At 46.3% G+C, this 22,955-nt stretch overlaps 2 protein-coding genes across 4 annotated transcripts in view; one reads left to right on the top strand and one right to left on the bottom strand.

Moving 5' to 3' along the window:
- The window catches only part of GOLT1B (golgi transport 1B), a 31,772-nt gene extending 11,479 nt beyond the window's left edge, over positions 1-20,293 (bottom strand). Inside the window, exons 1-4 of the mRNA XM_068278040.1 lie at positions 20,161-20,293; positions 10,742-10,833; positions 8,167-8,345; positions 4,482-4,563 (exon numbers count right to left, since the gene is read on the bottom strand). Coding sequence (XP_068134141.1) covers positions 4,482-4,563; positions 8,167-8,345; positions 10,742-10,833; positions 20,161-20,185 — 378 coding nt within the window. The 5' untranslated portion in view covers positions 20,186-20,293. The remainder of the gene's footprint in view (positions 1-4,481; positions 4,564-8,166; positions 8,346-10,741; positions 10,834-20,160) is intronic.
- Positions 20,294-20,441: 148 nt separating this feature from the next.
- The window catches only part of RECQL (RecQ like helicase), a 50,313-nt gene continuing 47,799 nt past the window's right edge, over positions 20,442-22,955 (top strand). Inside the window, exon 1 of one of the 3 annotated variants that reach the window (XM_068278036.1) lies at positions 20,442-20,466. In XM_068278036.1, the coding sequence (XP_068134137.1) occupies positions 20,456-20,466 (11 nt within the window). In that variant the 5' untranslated portion in view covers positions 20,442-20,455. Of the gene's footprint in view, positions 20,467-20,549; positions 20,572-20,625; positions 20,649-22,955 lie in introns of those variants that run through there. The other 2 variants (XM_068278037.1, XM_068278038.1) reach the window with 2 other exon arrangements.

Raw genomic sequence — 22,955 nt, 5'->3', positions numbered from 1 at the left:
TGGGCATGAACGCTGCAGCAGCCCCAGGACCGCCTAACGCCAATTGGCGTCAAGTCCTGGGGCTGCAGTCTCACAGGGAACGGCAGTGCGCATGCGCGATCGTTCCCTGCCACTTCAGGCTATTCCGTGATTAGCCTGCTAGCCGCCGATCACGGCTAGCAGGCTGCTTGTAAACGTCAGGGGAAAGAAATTGCCTTTGTTTACAACTGTACAGCGTTGCGGTCTCCGGCAGCACTGTACGAGATCGGAGATCCGCAGCCTCTGATTGGCCGGGGAGCGCCGTCCTCTCATCGGCTGATGCCTATGAGAGGCGGAGGGAGGGAGATAGAGCCTCATAGAGGCTGGGGAAAAATAAAAAATAAACAAACGGCCGCAGCGATCAGACCCCTCCAGCAGCATGTCCCCTTAGGGACAAAAAAAGGAGGCGAGTCCGATTGCTGGGCTCCATAGCTGGGCTGTGCAGGAGGCTGAAAAGCCTGCACAGCCCAGTACAGCAGACAATGGCTTGGTCTTTAGGGGGGTTAGCACAGTGGGCATCAAGTGGTTAAAATGCTAGCGCTTTTAAAAGTGCTTGGCTAATGTTTCTCTATGGGATGGATCACACCAGAGCGATGTGATTTTTCCCAAAACGCAAACGTGGGTCCTGCAGCAAAAAGTTGAAAATCACTCTGAAAAGCATTAGAAAAGAGCAATTTTTCAAGCTTTTCTGTATTAAAACCAATACATTTGCAGCTCTACTGAACTTAAAGTGTAACTGTCTGGCATAAAATCAATTCTTCAAATCATTTTTCTGACGGCAATTCTGACGGCAGACTCAGCCATGAGGGGAGGGGGGAAATTCCCTCACAGAGTGTATCGGTTAACTCTGTGTGCAGAGAGGTAAGTCAGAGACAGGCAATGCTTTCTCTCACAGAGAGCAGGGGGAATGTATCTTATGTGCAACATAAACATTTGTAAAATACTGTACTGTGTGAAACCTGATGCCTGTTTTCAAATAATCTGCTTTAATATTGCACTGTTCTTAGCATGTCAGACTGCAGAGATTCATACCTCTGCAAATGAGACATTCCAAACGTACCTAAAATCTACACACAAATTGGCCTCAATTCACTAAGCTTATCTCCGGTCTTTAATAATGTTTGTAGAGTTGTTACCATGGTGATAAGGCATGTAGTATTCATGAAACATTTTACCTCAGGCAAACCTAAAGTTAACTCTTCTGTCTTTAAGTTAACTCTCCAATCCTTAAAATAACTCCAGAGTTAGACAGGCTGTTAATTAACTGCCTGTGAAAATAACTATAGAGGAGGTATATTAACTACAGAGGAGGTAAATTAACTACAGAAGAGGTAACTTAAGGGATGAAGAGATAAAATAACTCTCACTGGCCTCAATTCACTAAGTTTATCTCCTGTCTTTAATAACTCTTCTAGAGTTGTTACCATGGTGATAAGGCATGTAGTATTCAGGAAACATTTTACCTCAGGCAAGCCTAAAGTTAACTCTTCTGTCTTTAAGTTAACTCTCCAATCCTTAAAATAACTCCAGAGTTAAAGACAGGCGTGTGAAAATAACTACAGAGGAGGTAAATTAACTACAGACAGGGTAAATTAACTACAGAGGAGGTAACTTAAGGAATGAAGAGATAAGATTACTCTCTCACTGTGTGGAGGTAAGTTTTCTCTTGCCTCATTATCTCCAGCATGATCTTAGTGAATTGAGGCCAAATGAATTAAAGCTTTTGCCTCTGATATTTAAAATGAAAAGTAGGAAAATGTTAACACAGCTACTTAGACATTTGTACATTGTCATTTTAGAACACTTGGGTATTGATAGTATTCCTTTAACTAATGTAGCCTGATTGGCTGAAGCCTCTTTCCCTCCTGTTTTCCCCTCCCACACCTCTGTTGCTCTCTGATTGGCCAATATTTCTCATGCTGAGACAATGCACTTTCTATAGTGAAGGGCGGGAAATCAGAGAGAAAACTAAGGTAGGAAATGACATCAGGATTGGCTTCAAAATAGCCACAGTTAAAATGGGAAATGCTAAGAAGGATTTTCTCTTTTTTTACTGTAGAAAAAAATCATTAAAATCAAAATGTGAACAGTGCAATACATGTGTTATGTAAGTAGAGCAAGTATTTATCTACTTATATGTGTGTTTTTTTTTTCTGAGATAGTATATCTGACAGCTCTTCTTTAAAAAAAAATAATGCTACACAAAAACGCTCCAAAAATCGATAGGTATAAATAGAAAATCACCAGGCACATGCCTAGAATCGGCTTTAAAAAAAAAAAATCAGAAAAAAAAACTGACATTCTGCACTATGACTCTGCACATTTTGTCAGTTTTCTCTATTAATTACATTAGCTGATGTGAAAAAAAACGTGCGCGCTTTCCTGCATAGAAACACACTTGGTGTGCAGGAAAAGTACTCCGAAAAATGCATGCGGAAAACTGAAAGACAAGTGTCCCCTGCCTGAAGAAAAATGGAAGTTGTAAGTATTGTAAGTATTCCAATTATCATTCGGATTTTTCTGCTACTATGGCCTCAATTCACTAAGCATTACCGCATTCAGTGATGCAGAGAACAGCTGATTTTACTGATCACCTTGCCAAATGCCAATTCACTAAACCCATCACTGAACTCAAAAGCAAAATGACTGACTAGTGAGGTAAATTACTGACTTGTGCTGCAAATACCTCAAGAAATTGCAAATCACAAAGATTCCAGTGTTTGGCAAGTCAAACAAAAGTGTTCGGTATCTACCTCCAGCTCTGACCAGCCGGTAAGGGCCCTTTTTCCACTAGCAAGTTTAATCGCGTTTGGAAAAGCTTTTTCCACTTGCTGTGATTGAGACAAGAACCGTCGGGAGTGAATGTGATCACACCAATAATCGTGAAGCCCGACGGTTGCGATTTGCGAAATATCAAAAAGTACATAGCGATTTACATGTAAATCATGGTGCACTAGCGGTTTGGCAACACGCCAGTGATCATCTTTTTTAAGCTAGTGGAAAAGCCCTCGCTCACACTTTCCTTGCGGTAACATTTTGACAGATGTGGCAGTCGACAAGCGATTTTTCAGCATTCCTATATATGGCTAAAATAGCTCCTGCGGGTCCCAGACCTTAGTTTTGCTTTCTTTTTCAACATCTACCGTATTTAAACAAAGAGCTACATCGTGCTGTTACACATCAGTGTTTGGCCACAAGGCGGACGCACAGACACCACAATAGTGATCTTAAATTCTGACTGCTGCTCCCAGATTCAGATGTCCGGGAAAACAATTCTTGTTCATTTCCCACTGGTTCAGTCAATTTTATCTCACAGTACACTACAATGCTCAGATCTGCATCTGGGGGACAAATATTACACTTTGCTTATTTCAGGCACAGAACTCCTGACTGGATGTGGTAGATGAGACATTTTACACATGTTACGTGCAGTTTCTACCCAATCAGATGTGGATATGCCTTGTGCTGGAATTTCTACAATGGCCTCAATTCACTAAGCTTATCTCCTGTCTTTAATAACGTTTCTAGAGTTATCACCATGGTGATGAGGCATGTAGTAGTCAGGAAACATTTTACCTAAGGCAAACCTAAAGTTAACTCTTCTGTCTTTAAGGCTGGTTTCACAGTGGGACGTTACAGGCGCACGTTAGAGCAGCCTGTAACGCACCCCACCGCACAGCAATGAAAAATCAATGGGCTGTTCACAGTGCCCACGTTGCGTTACTCAGTAACGCGGCGCCATAACCGAACGTACTGCATGCAGTACCTTATAAGCGGCAGAGCCGCGTTAGACTGCTTGGACATGCGCAGTAATGTTGGGGAGGAGCGGAGAGCGGCCGGGCACATGGCTAATTAATATTCACTGCACTCAGTGACGTGCAGTGTTTACTTCCTGGAGCGGCCGCTCTGTGTGGCGATTGGCCGGGCGGGACCACGTGATGCCGCATGCGTCCAAGAGTACGCATCACGGACGCCAGAGTGAGCTGCACAACGCGGCTCACTCTGACGTCCACATTAGAGAGCACCAGGCGTTGCGTTTGGGGCACGTTATACGACCATAACGTACCCTAAACCGCAACGTCCTGGTGTGAAACCAGCCTAAGTTAACTCTTCAATCCATAAAATAACTCCAGAATTCTAACGTTAAAGACAGGCTGTTAAATAACTGCGTGTGAAAACAACAACAGAGGAGGTAACTTAAGGAATGAAGAGATAAGATAACTATCACTGTGTGGAGGTAAGTTTTCTCTTGCCTTAACTTCAGCATTTTGATCTCCAGCATGATCTTAGTAAATTGAGGCCAATATCTTCTGCAGTGTGATTTCTCTCCCCGAGAATGCTGCACCTACTGAGCACAGCCACTGCTGTCCAGGTACAAAAAGACACCTGGTGAGTAAGGAGCAAAAGTCAACAGTCCAGACGGATTTTGCAGCAACCGTTCCCTTCATCAGGAATTCACTTACCGAGCTTATTCCAGGTAAATTCAGGATGGAACCTAAGACAGGAACTCTCCGGATGAAACCAATGACCACTGGGAAGAAACCCCTGAGGAAGGAAAAAAGAAATATGAATCTAGCAGGCAGATTTAACAGCTCTCTCAGTCTAAGGCCCAGTGCACACCGAGCGGTTTTTGGAGCGATCCGCCGGCCGCATCCGCCTCTAAAAACGCTTGTCTAATGTATTGCAATGGGATGGTGCACACCGGCGGTTTGCGTTTTTTGCCAAGCCGCAAACGCGCCTCCTGCTGCGCGTTTGCGGTTTTCGGAAGCGTTTCGTCCTCAATGTAAAGTATAGGAAAACCGCAAACCGTTCTGAAAAACGCTAGTTCAGAGCGGTTTGCCAGGCATTTTTGTTACAGTAGCTGTTCTGTAACAGCTTTTACTGTAACAATATGTGTAATCTGCTACACAAAAACGCACCCAAAACCGCTAGGTACGTTTAGAAAACCTCTCTAAACATACCTAGAATCGCTCTGAAATCAGCTACCAAAACCGCTAGCGTATTGCGGATCTGCTAGCGGTTTTGGTGTGCACTGGTCCTAACACAGCAACTAGCAAACCTTCCATTCATGTGATGAGAGAAGTGATCCTGCCATACATCAGAAAACTCCCACAAGGCTTGCTTATCCCTGATTAGTTGTAGTTCTTCCATGAGAGTATCTATAAGCTACATACACAGATTTACCATTTTTAAAGACAAAAAAAAAAAAAAAAACCTAACATTTCACATATGCACCATAAGTTCATCCAAAGCTAATATTCCAGGGTTGTTTCATGCATCTCTGGTGGAACCCCGCGGGGGGATCCCTGCTGGACTGTGGGGTCAGGGCATAAAAATCTATGACTTCTTTATTTATGGTACTCTCAACTCTGCTTTATATCGATATAGGAGTAAGTATACTAATAATAGACTTCCTGAATCAGTTGCAAGCATGTAACATGCAAGGTATGATATCACTCACACACAGAACATATCGTGCTTTTCTCTTGGCGGACTCAAGCGCCAGAGCTGCAGCCACTAGGGCACACTCTAGAGCAGCGTTTTTCAACCAGTGTCTGGTGTTGCCTGGTGTGCCGTCCTCTTATCCCCCCTCCCGCACATCCCCGCGGCCGCTGCTGCTATTACCTTAGCAGCGGCCGCTCTCCCCTCTCCAGCGCATGTTTTTATTCTAGCAGCGTATCTCCCGGCTGCTCTGTGTGTGATGCGCAGGAGGCAGGGCTCGGTTTCCATAGTAACGGCGATACATATCGCCGTTACAGGAAGCCGCTGCCCTGCCTCCTTCCTCATCACACAGAGCAGCCGAAGATACGCTGCTTGAAATATACACGCGCCGGAGAGGGGAGGGGCGGCAGCTGTTAAGGTAATAACAGCGGCGGGGATGGGGGAACTATCCTGGGGCACTATACTGACTATCCTGGGGCACTATACTGGGGCACTATACTAGCTGTACTGGGGCACTATTCTGGCCATACTGGAGCACTATACCGGCTATACTGGGGCACTATTCTGGCTATACTGGGGCACTATACTAGCTACACTGAGGCAACTAAACTCCCTACACTGGGGCAACTATGCTAGCTATGCAGCCGCACCCCAGGCCCCCCCCCCCCCATAGCCTGCTGCGCACGGCACTGTCCGCTAGGTCGCGCAAACAACCGGGGGCCGCACCCCCCCCCCCCCCCGCGCGCCGTTCCCCGGAGAAAAATGTGGTCAGACAGTGTTCCCCGGGCCGGAAAAGGTTGGGAACCACTGCTCTAGAGCACATGTGTCGAACTCCAGGCCTGGAGAGCCAGATCCATGCCAGTGTTTAGTATGGACTAAGAATGAGAGGAATGTATTCTACCTGATGGACCACACCATTCCTGATTCAGACCCATCAATTCATTTGAGCTGTATCAAAAATGTGTGAGGATCTCGTCCCTCGTAGGACATCCCTGCTCTAGAGGCAGTAGCAGTGTTAGGGAGCCTTGCCCAAGGTCTCCTTACTGAATAGGCGCTAGCTTACTGAACAGGAAGAGCTGAGATCTGAACTCTGCTCTCTTGTGTCAGAGGCTCTTAATCATTACACTATCCAGCCACTAAATCATTACCAACATGATTGATCAGCAGGGCCGTTTTTAGGCATAGACATTCCAGGCCACTGTCTAAAGTGTCATGCCCCTGGATTAAGCCCTGCCCCCAAAGGAAGCCTTACCCCTGGAATAAGCCAGCCCCCCACAGGTGTTTTATCCCTTGCTTCTGCTGCATCTGGATAGTGTAAGTTGCAGGCAGCTGTCACTGCCCTCCGTGCCTCCCCCCCCAATCGCTCTGTCCCCCTTTGTGTCTCCTTCTGTCCCGCGTGCCACCTCTGCCCCGTGTGTCCTTCGGTTCCCCTTTGTACCTCCTGTCTCCAATTACTTCCTTTAGTCCCCCTGTGCCACCTCTGCCCCTGCCCACTGCCCTCCCTCTCTTTCTGTCCCCTTGCACTTCCTTCTCTCCTCTTGTGCTACCTCTTCTGCCCTGTTCTTCTTTTAATCCACCTCTGCCTCCATATGCCTCCTTTAGTCCCCCCGTGTCACCTCTGCCCCCCTGTGTGTCCCTCCCTCTGTGCCGCTTTGTGCCTTCTGTCTCCCTCTACCTCCTAATCAAACTGTCAAACACTGATCACTGCTGGCCCCACAGACTGCTGTTTTGCCATGTTGCTGGATCTTGTCCAGAACAGTGTCAGTCTATATGAATCAAAATGTTAGACAAAGTTTGACACTCTGAACCCCTTTGGTACCGCGCTGCGTTAATACTGTAATTAGGCTGGCGTGCATACAATGGGGCAGAGCTGCAGCACCTGTGCTGTGGCTGCCACAACCCCTTCGCTGGTACTGGGTCATCTTTTTCGCACCAAGACGAGAAGCACAGCTGTGATTTATGGGGGATAGCAGAGTGCAGGGGGAACTTAGGTGGGGATGTGGATAGCAACAGAGGCTGGGCAATATAGGCAGACCCTGCCTCTGTATCCGGATAGCACTGTCAGAACCCCACCTCGGGTTCTCTTTAAAACATCACTAGAGGAAGTCTCTTCCTGACTGGAGAATGTATGGAGTGTATGACTGTATGATTGTGCATCCTTTTCCTTTCCTCTTCTAAAAAAAAACAAGGGCCTCCCTAAAAAGCCCCAAGAGGAAAGGGAGAAGGAAACATTACTAGAAGAACAGATATTTGCCTTCTTAAAACAGAAGGTATTTGCGATTATTCAGGTTGGCGTGAGATCTGAGGTGTCCCACAATGCACCACTGCCGATTATGCTAATCATCCCTTTTGTTAATAGCTAAACACACCTTAAGAACCGCTGGAATGCAATGATGTGTCAGCTTGTTAATATTACGGAGCCAAACTAATCCAACATGTATACAGACTGTTTCAGATCGGTTGATCCTCATCAGTGCATGGCAAGGATTTATATGGCTCTCTCAATCTGAATCGCAAAAATACCTTCTGTTTTAAGAAGGCTAACGTCTGATTTTCATATCATCTTAGTAAGAGGGCTTTTTGGTCTCTCCCAGCCCCTTACATACTCCTAGGAGTTTTGGTTCACCATGAGCTTACTAGAAGAAGAAAGAAAGCTGTTCTACAGCCCAGATATTTCATTCACCAAGTCCAGGCTGGTCAAATTACCTGAAGAGCAGGAAGAAGCCATAGATCTCCAGCACCATCCCAATCAGTGGCCAGCCTAAGAGGACCACAAATACCCCTCCCAAGAAGAATGCTGTGGCTTTAACCTTGTGTTTCTGGAAGAAGAACCGGAATGTTCTCTCCAATCCAATTACAAACGCCAGGCCAGCAACAAACAGGACCTAGGAGAAAAGAGGTTGTAAATCCAGTTGTTCCAGCAGCATGCAAGGAAAAATGTCTGCTTTGCCTAGACTCACCCGACATCACTGCTCTGAGTAAGACATCCCACTGCATCACTGCTCTGAGTAAGACATCCCACTGCATCACTGCTCTGAGTAAGACATCCCACTGCATCACTGCTCTGAGTAAGACATCCCACTGCATCACTGCTCTGAGTAAGACATCCCACTGCATCACTGCTCTGAGCAGATATCACACAGCATCACTGCTCTGAGCAGATATCACACATCTTCACTGCTCTGAGCAGATGTCACACAACGTCACTGCTCTGAGCAGATATCACACAACTTCACTGCTCTGAGCAGATATCACAAAAGGTCACTGCTCTAAGCAGATATCGCACTGCGTCACTGCTCTGATCAGTTAACTCATGGCATCACTGTTCTGAACAGACCTCCCATGGCATCACTGCTCTAATCAGAGATTACACAGCATCACTACCCAACCAATAAGACACCAGAATATCACTTGGAAAGGAAGTCAGGAGAAATCAGCTGAAAATGGACAGGGAAAGGAATAAACACCGAAACAAGGGGTTGTTCATTCCTCAGCTTGTAACTATCTGGCCCTTCTGGAGAGATTTAGCACAACTTTCTGTTCCAGGGAGAGCTGTCACCAGGACAAAGTGAGGAAAATATTCCCCAAAAGTGGTATTAATAAGAAGTAATAACCCAACAGATCTTGTAACAAAAAGTCTTTGGCTACTGGACTATGTGTACTTTTTAACTAGTACAAATTCCTCTTAGGAGTAGACCACATCCCTGAATACAGCACATGCAACTAGTGCGCTTTACTACAAAGAATGCTTTAATTTTGTACAGAAGGCTGAAGCAGCTGCACTCTGTCAGCTAAACATCTGCTAACAGAAAGTGAAACTGGACTTCAGATACAGTGACTGCTACAAAGCCAGAAAAACAAGTAAGCAGCAAATGAACTATCATTCACACTTCTAGACATACCAATTACATAGAGGGCAGCCCATATGCTTATTCTAAATGTACTCTATGTGTTTTGCTTCAGCCAAACTACCTGACTTTTGTTTGGATTCCTCCCTCTTGTATCCACCTGCCTCAGCTATATCCCAGAAACCCTTGAGGCTGGGAAGATTACATCACCAGAGGGCTTCTGTCTGGTTTCCGGTTGTCTTCTGGCGTAGGGCCTTTATATTATTATAGAGGCCCTTTCACCTGTCGTCATTATTGGGAAGGGGTTTAGCTAAGTCAGTGTTCTCCCCAGAAATTTTTTCCAGCCGGGTGGCATGAAAAAGTAGCCGGGTGGGGTGAGATGAGAGAATGCAGGGCCAGTGCTTCTGTGAGCAATTCTGCTTACAGAATAGGAGGAGGTGAGCAGATGACAGCCGGGTGCTCACCAAAACTAGCCGGGTGGAGCACCCAGCTAAAAGAGCTTGGGGAGAACACTGCGCTTGCATGTCAAAGGTCAACTGTAGCCAGAAGGATATGGAGGCTGCCATATTTATTTCCTTTTAAGCAATACCCGTTGCCTGGCTGTCCTGCTGATCTGTTGCCTCCAATACCTTTAGCCATAGACCCCAAACAAGCATGCAGCAGATCAGGGGTTTCTGACAATATTCTCAAATCTGACTAGATTAGCTGTATGCTTGTTTCTGGTGTTCAGTCACCACTGCAGCCAAATAGATCAGCAGGACTGCCACACAACTGGTATTGTTTGAAAGGAAATAAATATGGCAGCATTCATATTCTTCTCACTTCAGTTGTCTTTTAATCACCCCTTCCATTCACTATTTGTGGAGGTAGAGGGGGTGGTTACAGCAGCCGACTGCTTCCTACCATTCTGTTGGACAACAGACGTGTGGCTATGATAGAGATTAGTAGTGATGGAGACATGGCATTGTGTAATGTCACTGTGGGGGATTCTGGACTGTGGCATGAGGTATTGTGGGGAAGCTAGTCTGCAACTCAAATTCCTGTACACTGTTCTCCATGGGAGGAAGGTAAAGCCCAGGGAAAGGGGATGTCAGGGCATTGTGAGTCCCACAGTGATGCAAGGAGGTGCCAGGCAGTAGTGTTGGCAGATAGAAGATCTTGATCTTCTTCACCAGTCTACTCTTTCTCAAAATACCATCAACATCAGGAGGAGCCAGGCAGCAGTGTGTTGGCAGATATATGATCTTGATTATCTTCACCAGTCTACTCTTTCTCAAAATACCATCAACATCATCATCAACACCCCCCCACCCAAACCAACAGTATAAACAGTTTCCCTCACTTACTTACACTCACAATATACTCAGCGCTGCTTAATATGTTGACCCTATATAAACCCTATATAAATACTAAAATAAATAAATAAAACTTACGTTTCCAATGGCTAGTAGGGCCTTGTCGAAGAACAGCAGCATGCCAAAGAACAGGAAGAAGATGCCAAAGCCAGTCAGGCCCATGCCAATCTCTACAGTGAGGAGAACAGGTAATGAGCAAAGATAGTATTTACCAACCCCACTGTATGTAAGGGTCAGTCCACTGCTAAAATATTTTAGAGTTTTGATACTGTTAAAGAGACTCCGTAACAAAAATTGCATCCTGTTTTTTATCATCCTACAAGTTCCAAAATCTATTCTAATGTGTTCTGGCTTACTGCAGCACTTTGTACTATCACAGTCTCTGTAATAAATCAATGTTTATTTCCCCTGTCAGACTTGTCGGCCTGTGTCTGGAAGGCTGCCAAGTTCTTCAGTGTTGTGGTTCTGCTATGCACTCCCCCCTCCAGGCCCCTCTATGCACACTGCCTGTGTGTTATTTAGGATTAGAGCAGCTTCTCTCTTCTCTCTTATCTTTTACAAGCTGGATAAATCCTCCTCTGAGCTGGCTGGGCTTTCACATACTGAAGAATTACATACAGGCAGAGCTGTCTGCACTCTGCAGGAAGAAACAGCCTGACACTTCAGTGGAAGATAGCTGCAGGGGGAAAGAAATACACAAATGATCTCTTAAGATTCAAAAGGAATGCTGTATACAGCCTGCTTGTGTATGGATGTATTTTCTATGTGTGGACATACTGTACATCAACCTACTTCCTGTTTTGGTGGCCATTTTGTTTGTTTATAAACAAACTTTTTAAAACTGTTTTTAACCACTTTTAATGCGGCGGGGAGCGGCGAAATTGTGACAGAGGGTAATAGGAGATGTCCCCTAACGCACTGGTATGTTTACTTTTGTGCGATTTTAACAATACAGATTCTCTTTAAGCTTAGACAGTATCTTCTATCTCTTGGAATCCTGGTGGTGAGATCGCTGAGCTCCTAAGTTTTCATTTCTGCACATCTACCCATGCCCATTACTAAGGCTGCCTCTGCTGAATTCTTCTACATCTTGTTGAGTTGGGACTCTGGTGGTAAGATTTATGCAACCCTGAGTTTCCAGCAGGGCTGTGGAGTCGGTACAAGAATCTTCCGACTCCAAAGTTTATGAAACCACGACTCCAACTCCGACTCCGGGTACCCAACATGGCTCCGACTCCTTAGTCTAATACTTAACAGGGATGTGGATTTTGTACAAAAATCATCCGACTCCCAACTCCGAGTGCCCAAAATTGCCCCGACTCCGACTCCACAGCCCTGGTTTCCAGCTCTAAACAAAAAAAGTGTAGCGGAAAACATCATGGTGGGGGGGGGGGGGGGGGGGGGAGATATCTAAAAGACTACAGTGAAAAGGAGCTGAGGTAGGAACTATAGGAAGGGATCACACAGCTGGTATTCCCAAGAGAAATAGGAATCCCGTGAGAGTTCAACCACCAGAATAGACCTTGGCGTTAGTCTACTTTAGGGGACCCAGCAAAAACTTTGTAGGGAGCAGTTCTCCAATCACAGGACACTCTACAGCACCAAGCATTGTGATCGGCCAAATAATGTGGGTGTAGTTTACTGCAACCTACAGGAAACCTAGCAGTTGGAGAGGGTGCCGTCCAGCCAATCACGTTACCTGAATTTCCCTATGAGGTTTCCTGCTGGGTCCCTTAAAGTAGACTAGCGCCTAAACCTTTACTTACAATAGGTGAGGCATAGTGAATTCTATTCTGTATAGAATAAAAAAATGAAAGCCTCTTGAAATCGCATTTCTGCAGGAACTGAAAAACAGAACAGCATTTTTCAACCTTGTGATGCAATGAAAGGAAATATAGGACACAGGCCATCTGTACTGAGTGTGAGATTAGCAGGACTTTATGTCACCAGCTGCACAGTTGTTCTAGGAGCTGAACTTTCCCAGCAATACTTCTTAGAAGGTCACAACTCCCTATACAGGTTCACCTGAACTAATGCTGGGAAAAAGCTTACCTTCTCCAACCAGCCTAACTGATGAGGAGGGACTACTACTCCCACCATAATGGGTAACAGGACAGTTCAGAGGTTGCAGAGCTCTTGCACTGCTGTCGGGCAGTATTGTAAGGCTATTGTGACTTATAAAACACCAACATTACACTCAGCATATGCAATAAGTGTGTAAACCTATGTAGATGAGAAGAACAAGCTATGGCACAGGAGAAGAAAGCTAGTCAGAGCTTTAGGTTAGGTTCACAGTGGCCAGTTGCATAATACACACATTATAATGAGCGTGAACTGCAATTGTGACTAGACAGAGACTTTAATACAAAGCCTGCATGCAGAGTTAGAATAACGCAATTCATTACAGTTCAGTACTGTGAACAGCCCCATATACTTGAATGGGCAGTGAGTTCATATCCAGAATTATTTTGCAATGCAAACTGAGCAGTAAACTCAACCAGCACTACAATGTAGTTTTTAGAGATAATTAAAGATAATTGCCACATACAACTATTTTCTTTCTTGATATAGTGTGCCGAGAGCTAGGTCTTCTGTTAAGTTGTAGTGTTGTCCTATCTCTGCTGTTAGAATGTCCATTACATCCTGCACTGGTGTCATCCAGGTGTCTATGAAAGACCCCTATGTGTACAGAGACATGTAGTGGCGTGAAACGTCCGCAGGTGACTTTGAAAGCAATAAGATGACAGAGGATGTAAGCATTTCCCATAATGCCAGATATGACGTACCAACCCCCGTGTGGTTATATATTGATACACTTTATACATTTCACACATCTACCCCTTAGTATCTGCAGGCAATGATGTGGGAAGATGCAGTGCTAGATTATGGTGTTTGGATTGTTAGGTGTGACGTTTATGTGAGAGAAGTAGATTAGCAACAATTCACTAAGATGATGCTGGTGATAATAAGGCAAGTGAAAACTTGTCACCGCACATCAATCCAAATTTTAAGTGTTAATTCACTAAATAAGTTTGCCTTATTAACATGTAAGCTTTTACAGTGAGAGTGTTGTCTTATCACTCCAGTCCTTAAAGCGGACCCAAACCAAACATTTTTTTTTTTAATTCAAAATATTTAGTTGCACCCCTCTGACACATACAAAGATAAATAAACACTCCTTCAAGCCTATGAGCATTTCAGTGCATACTTTTCACCCTTCTCTTTTCATAGAGTTATACAGGTGGCAGCCATTAGCAATTCCTCCTTTGCCAGACACCACCTACTCCACCAGTCTGCCGGATTCTTTCCCAGCAATATGAAAGGAAGGGAGGGGTTCCTCCAATAAATGTAAAATATTTTATTTTTGTCATCATGCAGCTGAAAAAAGGCTGCTATTTATTATTATAATTTAGAAAATAGATTTTATTTCTGAAATCTTGTATTTTTAATTTGGGTCCACTTTAACCACCCTGGCGTTCTGATTAAATCGCCAGGGTGGCTGCGGGAGGGTTTTTTTTAAATAAAAAAAAAACTATTTCATGCAGCCAACTGAAAGTTGGCTGCATGAAAGCCCACTAGAGGGCGCTCCGGAGGCGTTCTTCCGATCGCCTCCGGCGGCCAGAAGTAACACGGAAGGCCGCAATAAGCGGCCTTCCGTGTTTCGCTTACCTCGTCGCCATGGCGACGAGCGGAGTGACGTCATGGACGTCAGCCGACGTCCTGACGTCAGCCGCCTCCGATCCAGCCCTTAGCGCTGGCCGGAACTGTTTGTTCCGGCTACGCTGGGCTCGGGCGGCTGGGGGGACCCTCTTTCGCCGCTGCACGCGGCGGATCGCCGCGCTGCAGCGTCGATCAGGCAGCACACGCGGCTGGCAAAGTGCCGGCTGCGTGTGCTGCTTTTTATTTGGTGAAAATCGGCCCAGCAGGGCCTGAGCGGCAGCCTCTGGCGGTGTTGGACGAGCTAAGCTCGTCCAGACCGCTCAGCTGGTTAAGTTATCACCTCTGTAGTTATTCTAACATGCAGCAGATAGGGAGGGGAAGAGCACATTCAGGCAGGATGTACAGCTAGCCTGTGTAGGACAGCCAGGGAATGAGAGAGAGAGAGAGAGTGCAGTGTTCTCCCCAGGCTCTTTTAGCCGGGTGCTCCACCTGGCTAATTTTGATGAGCACCCAGCTGCCATCCTACTATGCTGTAAGCAGAGTTGCACCTGCCCTGTATTTCCCCATTGTGCCCCACCCGGCTACTTTTTCATGCCGCCCGGATAGAAAATATTTCTGGAGAGAGCATTGGCGAGAGTGAGTGAGTGTGTGTCTCTCGCTCTCCCTCTCTGTGTGCCTGCTGAGTAAATGTCTCTCTATACAGAGTCCCATTCTGCAAATACTAGAAAAAAAATAAGGCAAAAAGCTTCACTTTACACTTAAGTCTTTAGTAACACTCCACTCAATGGGCTCTATTCACAAAGCATTACCGCATTCAGTAACGCTGAAAACAGCTGATTTTACCGATCACCTTCCCACGTTACAATTCACTAACCCTATTACAGCACAGAAAATCAGAGTTCCCGAGTAGTGAGGTAAATTACAGACTTGTGCGGTAATTACCTCGGGAAATGCCAATTCACAAAGGCTATCATTCATAAAGCATTTCCGCATGCGAAAATGCTTAAAACAGCCGACTTTTACCGAACACTTAGCAAATTCGGCATTCATAAAGGCTCTTTCTGCATGACCAGCTGACATTACCGAGCAGAGCGATAAATCACCGCCTTGTGCGGTGATTTTCGTAACAAATGTAACAAAATGTTGATTCATAAAGAATTACGCAAGCGGTATGAGGACGGGAAATACCGCTCCCTCTGATGTGGCGATAACAATGTTAAGTTAAGTTAATGGAGACACAGACCTCCCAGGCAGCTGCAGTAGAGCGGAACATGGAGAAATGTATCAACTCCGCAGCTTCCTGTGCTTCCGCAAGCCTGCCGCCTGCCTACCGCCAGCCTAGTTCAGGGAATCTCCGCACTGCTATCGCAACTGGATACATTTTTATGAATGAGCAGCCAGAAGTCTAAAACACAGACAGCGGTGTTTTCCCGCACAGATTCTCTTTACCGACAACACGTTTATGAATGATGGCCGATGATTTCCGAATGTAATTTATCAGCCAAAAGTGTTTTCTCCAGCTCACAGCAGCCGATAACTCTCCCCATGCTGTCTCTGTGAGGTAGATTTGACAGAGCCTTTGGGGAGAGATAGGCAGCCAATAGGGAGAGCCACACAGCCTGCTTCTCACTCTGATTTGATGCAATGTGGTATCGGGTGAGTCTTTCACAGTATCAAATCAGAGGAAACAGACAATTCTGCAGGTATCCCTTTACATGTGCATCTTTGTATAGCAGCATACAGAAGCGCTCTCTCTGGTAGCTGCAGCACATCTAAAGAGATGAGGCTGCATTGGACAGAAAACCTCTGAGTCACACACACACAGCTCCCTGCCTGCTGCCCTGCTAGAAGGCTGGTAAGTGACACTTACCAACCAGGGCTTAGTAAATTGAGGCAGTTTGTTCAGTAAATTACCAAACTTCTGCCTCATGGGGGAAAAATTTAGTTAAGTTGGAAAAATAGTGTAAAATACCACATGAGGTATTTTACCATCCAAAATGATTTTACCGAACTGCTTATTGTGAATAGAGCCCAATGACAGCTCAAGCCTGGTGATAATCCTCACACATGTTACAGTTGTTATCATTTGCATTCCTCTCTGTGAATTAACATCCTGGCCCATATGCAATTCACTTTTTCTCCAGAGTTTTTTTCCTAGTACATAATTTTTTCATGTTCTATTTAAAATAACGTTTTATCACTTTGCATGGCTTAAAAGGCATTTTATTGATAAGTTTGAAAATATCACCTAGGAGAAAACTCAGGAGGAAAAGTTAATTGCATATAGTTCCCTGTCTTTAAATTTAGAACTCTGTTATTTTAAGGATTGAATATTTAAAGAGAATCTGTACTCCTGGGCCCCTCTGTGCTGTTTATGCTTCTGCCTGCTGCAATCCTGGCTTGTAATTGCCATTTTTATGCAGTAGACTAGTAGAAACAGAAAAACACAAGGACACCGGGAGCCCGATATCGAATATTATCGTTGTGTAAATTGATCTATTGTAGTGAAATTATACTCACAATTCTGGGTTGCTTTTTCAGCAACCACTAACAGAGCATGTGGAGAAGTACCGTCTCCACTCGGCCTTGTCGGTCGCCGTTCCCGGAAGCAAAAATTACCACTATAAGACTATAATGATAAGACCCCACACCGTGAGGTAGTTTAGTATAAACCACTGTGGGAGGCGCCCTTACGGATCAGAATATACAGCACAATAAAAAATAAAGATATATCAAGGGTAAGCGTAATACGTCTTACCTGGTACGAAGACTCAAACACATAAGGTAGTAAATTCGTATTTATTTATTGCACTAGGGACAATAAATAAATACGAATTTACTACCTTATGTGTTTGAGTCTTCGTACCCGGTAAGACGTATTACGCTTACCCTTGATATATCTTTATTTTTTATTGTGCTGTATATTCTGATCCGTAAGGGCGCCTCCCACAGTGATTTTTATGCAGTGTTTACAAACAAAAGACATAGCAAGTGCTACGCTGAGAGGAGCTCCGTGTGTGAGTCATACAGAGTGTGCAGGGGGCCTGGAGAGGGTGTGTATAGCTTCTATCCAATCACAAGCAGCACAGCACATTCCAGCCTGACTGCCTCAGCCCAAAAGAGCTGACAGAGGAGAGAAGATTAGATCATATAACAGAGATAATACAGCTACTGTGCAAATAGGAAAGGCTGCAGTAAGACAGATCACATTAGAACAGCTATAGGAACATATAGGATAGAAGAAATAAGGCTCAACATTTTGTTACAAAGTCTTTTTAACGTTATTTTAAGGATTGAATCCTTAACTTTAGAAATCACTCAACTTAAAGGGAAGGTTCAGGGAGGGAGAAAAAAATAAAAATCCATATCCACTTACCTGGGGCTTCCTCCAGCCTGTGGCAGGCAGGAGGTGCCCTCGCCGCCGCTCCAGAGGCTTACGGTCGTCTCCGGTGGCTGACCCGACCTGGCCAGGCTGCCAGGTCGGGTTCTTCTGCGCTCCAATCTGCGCCTCGCGGGGGCGCGCTGACGTCATCCGGGCTGTACTGCGCAGGCAGTAGCTCTGCGACTGCGCAGTACAGCCCGGAGGACGTCAGCGCGCCCGCGTGGGACGCAGAAGAGCCCGTCGTTGGAGCGCAGAAGAGCCCGACCTGGCAACCGGGTCGGCCACCGGGAGCCTGCGGAGCGGCGACGAGGGCACCTCCTGCCTGCCACGGGCTGGAAAAAGCCCCAGGTAAGTGGATATGGATTTTTATTTCCCCCCTCCCCTCCCTGAACCTTCCCTTTAAGGACAACATCCTTAGATGGGAGAATACTGAAGCTGAAATGTATGAAGCTGAGTGAGGAGAAATATTGGGCAGGTAGTTGTGTGATGAGGTTGATAGGCATGTCATATCTCAAATTGATCTTCTGTGTTGATCAGGCAATAATTTTTGGTAAATTGGGACGCTGGGTTGGGATATCAGCCAGCAATGCAAACGGACATGGTATTATGGCATTGGTCTGTCTGTCACATGGTGGGAGATTACAAGTGGTCAGTCACTTGATACACAGCTTTGCCTAGCATTTAGTCAAGTATGGGTCATCAAATAATGATGGGAATGGGTGGACTATGGGGGTGTCATGTATGGGGGGGGGGGGGGGAGGATGTATTAGGCAGCCAGATGACATGGGGGAAGTGGAGGTGTCAGCAATGTATACATCCTCTTGCCCTGTGAGTGTAAGTCTGGGAGAGTTTTAGGTGTCACCCTAAAACTACCTACCACCAATCCTCTGCCTAACACTAACCTCCCCCTCTGCTTTACACTAATTTCCCCTCCCCTCTGCCTAACACTAACCTCCCCCTCTGCTTTACACTAAATTCCCCTCCCCTCTGCCTAACACTAGCCTCCCTTCTCCTCTGCCTTACACTAATCTCCCCTCGGCCTAACATTAACCTTTCCTCTGCCTTACACTAATCTCCCCTCTACTCTGCCTTATAGTAATCTCTCCTATGCTTAAAGAGAACCCAAGGTGGGTTTGAAGAATGTTATCTGCATACAGAGGCTGGATCTGCCTATACAGCCCAGCCTCTGTTGCTATCCCAAACCCCCCTAAGGTCCCCCTGCACACTGCAATCCCTCATAAATCACAGCCGCGCTGCTGACACACAGCCTGTCAGAGCTGGCTGTGTTTATCTCTATAGTGTCAGTCTGCTGCTCTCCCCGCCTCCTGCAGAACTCCAGTCCCCACCTGCATCCCTTCCCTCCCTGCTGATTGGAGGGAAGGGACGGGGGCAGGGACCGGAGCTATGCAGGAGGCGGGGGAGCAGCTGAGACTGACACTACAGATGTAAACACAGCCCGGCTGTGATTTATGAGGGATTGCAGAGTGCAGGGGGACCTTAGGGGGGTTTGGGATAGCAACAGAGACTGGGCTGTATAGGCAGACCCAGCCTCTGTATGCAGATAACATTCTTTAAACACACCTCGGGTTCTCTTTAATAATCTCCCCTCTCCTCTGCCTAACACCAACCTCCCCCTCTGCTCAGCCTAAAAATAACCTCCCATCTGACTAACACTAACCTCCCCTCTCCCCTGCCTGACACTAACCTCCACCTCTTCTAACACTAACCTCCCCTTTGCCTAACACTACCTCCCCTCTCCCCAGTCTAACACTAACCTCCCCTGCCTAACACTAACCTCCGCTGCCTAACACTAACCTCCGCTGCCTAACACCAACCTCCCCCCTGCCTGACACTAACCTCCACCTCTTCTAACACTAACCTCCCCTTTGCCTAACACTACCTCCCTTCTCCCTAATAACCTCCCCTTTCCCCTGCCTAACACTAACCTCCCCTCTGCCTAACACTAACCTCCCCCCTGCCTGACACTAACCTCCCCCCTGCCTGACACTAACCTCCACCTCTTCTAACACTAACCTCCCCTCCCTTCTCCCTAATAACCTCCCCTGCCTTACACCAACCTCCCCTCTGCCTAACACTAGCCTGCCCTTCTTCTCTGTCTAACACTAACCTGCCCCTCTTCTCTGTCTAGCACTAACTTGCCCCTCTCCTCTGCCTCACTACTAACCTTCCCTCTCCTCAGCCTAGCATCTTCTCCTATAAGATGCAAATTCTGATAGACATGCTACCACACCTCCCCCTCCTATTCTCAGTGTCAGTCGAGCAGGTGACGTGGAGGGCTGTCAGTCAGGGTGGCTGATGCTGAGCTGCCCTGTATGGAAGGAAGTTTCAGTCACTTGATATCCCTCCTCCCACTCCCCAGGCCGGTTAGGGGTGTAATGGGGTAGCATGCGCAGGGTGGGGGCGCAGGTCACGTGATACCCCCCTCCCCTCTTACTCTGGGTATCGGTGAGGGAAATCATGCTGGCGGCTCTCCGGGGTACCAATGGACAGAGCGGCCGGTAGAGGCGGCCACGTCTCCCGGAAACACGCAGCGCAGCTCCGCTCCTGCGGCCAACCAATGCCGGCGCGCCTCATCACTGGCCAATCAGCGACCAGAGCGGCTGTGAGAATCCGGCCAATGGCCAGGTTGAGCATTCTCAACTCGCGGCCAATCACAGAGCACGCCGGCGGTGAAAGCCTGGCCAATCAGAGAGCAGGCCGGTTGTGAGAGGTGGGGCGGAGGGAACCGGATGGAGGAGAGGTGAGTGTGGTACTATGGGCTAAATTGGGACTGAAGTGAACTGTGTGACTCTTATCTGGTTACTGGGGAAACTCTGCACTGTCCTCCCAGAGTGCCCTGTGGCGGGTATACGCTCTCATACAAGGAGCTCCCATCAGTGCTGAAGGGGAGATAGACTCTCAGTGGTTTTGTTTCAAGTAATGGTATTGTCCCCATCTCAGTGAATGTTCCTCCCTTCCTGTCCTGACACATAAGTGGCTATCTCTCTAGCAGGAACACAGGCTATTATTACTGCCCCTTATTTCCTGAGTACAGGACTAAGTAAGCTCCTGTTAAAGTCAATGAGAATCCTTCCTTAAAAAAAAAAAGCCAGATACTTACATAAGGCACACACTAACCAGCAAGCTCATGGTGACCCAGAACTCATTGGAGTGTGTAAGGGACTACAATGGTCCTAAAAGCCCCCTTACTAAGATGTTAAGAAAAACAAAAGTTTGCTTTCCTAAAACAGAAAGAATTTGCAATAATTCAGGTTGGAGTGAGCTTGAGATGTCTCCCAGAGCAACACTGCTGAATATATGCAAATTAATCATTGTACCCTTAGTACTTATACTTACATAAGGAAAGGGAAGACTCTATAGGACACAGTGCTGCCTCCTCTGTAGCAGTAGTCGTCCAATTTGGTCAAATACTGCTGTCTCTGCCATCGAAAGGAGTTTTCAGGAGTCCTCCCGAAGATGGCCTGCTTCATACCGCGCGAGCGCCCTCTCTTATGCAGTATGGAGCCGCCTATCTTTGGGAGGACTCGGCTGCTGAAGACTTTCGAAGTACCCAGTGGTTGGGGGGATTCAAAGGCGACAGCTAGTGCTTAAAGTGGACCCAAATTAAAAATACACGATTTCAGAAATAAAATCTATTTTCTAAATTATAATAATAAATAGCAGCCTTTTTTCAGCGGCATGATGACAAATTTAAAATATTTTACATTTATTGGAGGAACCCCTCCCTTCCTTTCATATTGCCGGAACAGAATCCGGCAAACTGGTGGAGTAGGTGGTGTCCAGCAAAGGAGGAATTGCTAATTGCTGCCACCTGTATAACCCTAGTTATGAAAAGAGAAGGGTGAAAAGCTTGCACTGAAATGCCCATAGGCTTGAAGGAGTGTTTATTTATCTTTGTATGTGTCAGAGTGGTGCAACTAAATATTTTGAATAAAAAAAAAATGTTTGGTTTGGGTCCGCTTTAACAGGGGGCCAGGAGAGCAGCGGGAAGGCTCTACTATAGGACCCAGAGCCATCCCTCTACTTAGTTAAGTATCTGGCTTTTTTTTTTTTTTAAGGAACAATTCCCATTGACTTTAAAGCGCACATGATGTTAGAAGAATATGGGGGCTGCCATACTAATTTCCCTTTTAAAACATGCTGATTTCCTGGCTGTCCTGCTGATCCTCTGTATGTAAAACTTTTAGCCACAGACCCTGAACAAGCAGGCAGCAGATCAGGTGCGCTGACTGAAGTCTGCCTGGATTAGCTGCATGCTTGTTTCAGGTGTGTGATTCAGACACTACTGCTGACCAAGAGATCAGCAGAGCAGCCAGTCAACTGGTATTGTTTAAAGCCATAGACGTTTTAGAGACCGGAATCGCGACGCTAGGCTAGTTGAGGGGCCATAGCAGGAAACCTCATAGACCAACAGCCGCTCCCTGCTCGTTGCGATTTGGTCATATGCACTAACTTTTTGTAAGAATGGGGGACCAAGCGGGAAACACTAAAATTGCACACCAAGACCCTTTCCCGTAGGGCTGTGGAGTCAGTACAAAAAACTTCCAACTCTTATGAAACCTCTGACTCTAGGTACCCAAATTTGCTCTGACTCCTCTACTCTAACTCCACATTGGAGGGGGTACAAAAATCATCCCACCCCTCAGTTTATGAAATCACCGACTTTGACTCAAGGTACCCAAAAATTGCTCTGACTCCACAGCCCTGTTTGCCTGTGGTCTTTGTCTGCTTGGCTTTGGGTACAGTGCTCGATTAGCCAACCCCAACACTCGCACAACTTTACTAAACCTATTTGGTTGGTGGTGATTATAGTGTTCCCTGATGGGCCCCCGATTTCTTACAAATTAGCGGTCGAGATTAAGTTGCCCGAGCAGGCAGCGGCAGTGGGTTCCCTTAACTAGACTAGCGCCGGAAGCAAGAGAAGGGCTTCCCAGCGGAGACACAGATGGCAGTAAAATCTCACAACAGGTTCTAGCCCCTTCTGTCTTTACCTAAACTAAATTAGAAAAGTTTTTTGGGAATTATATTCTAATAAAGCATCACGATTAGCAATACTGGGGCAGATTTATCAATGGGGGTCTAAAAGTAGATTGCTGCTGCCCAGAATTCTCTGACAGTTTGCAACTGCACTTGGGCATAAAGATGAGCACGACTGTAAACTGTCAAGGGGTCCTGGCAGCAGCGGTGGTCCGAAGGAGCATGTTGGGGAACTTCTGAAGGACCCAGAGG

This window comes from Hyperolius riggenbachi, chromosome 3 (assembly GCF_040937935.1).
Source record: "Hyperolius riggenbachi isolate aHypRig1 chromosome 3, aHypRig1.pri, whole genome shotgun sequence".
Taxonomy (NCBI): domain Eukaryota; kingdom Metazoa; phylum Chordata; class Amphibia; order Anura; family Hyperoliidae; genus Hyperolius; species Hyperolius riggenbachi.
The sequence above is the reverse complement of the archived record's forward strand: the minus strand, read 5'-3'. Positions and strand labels throughout refer to the sequence as shown.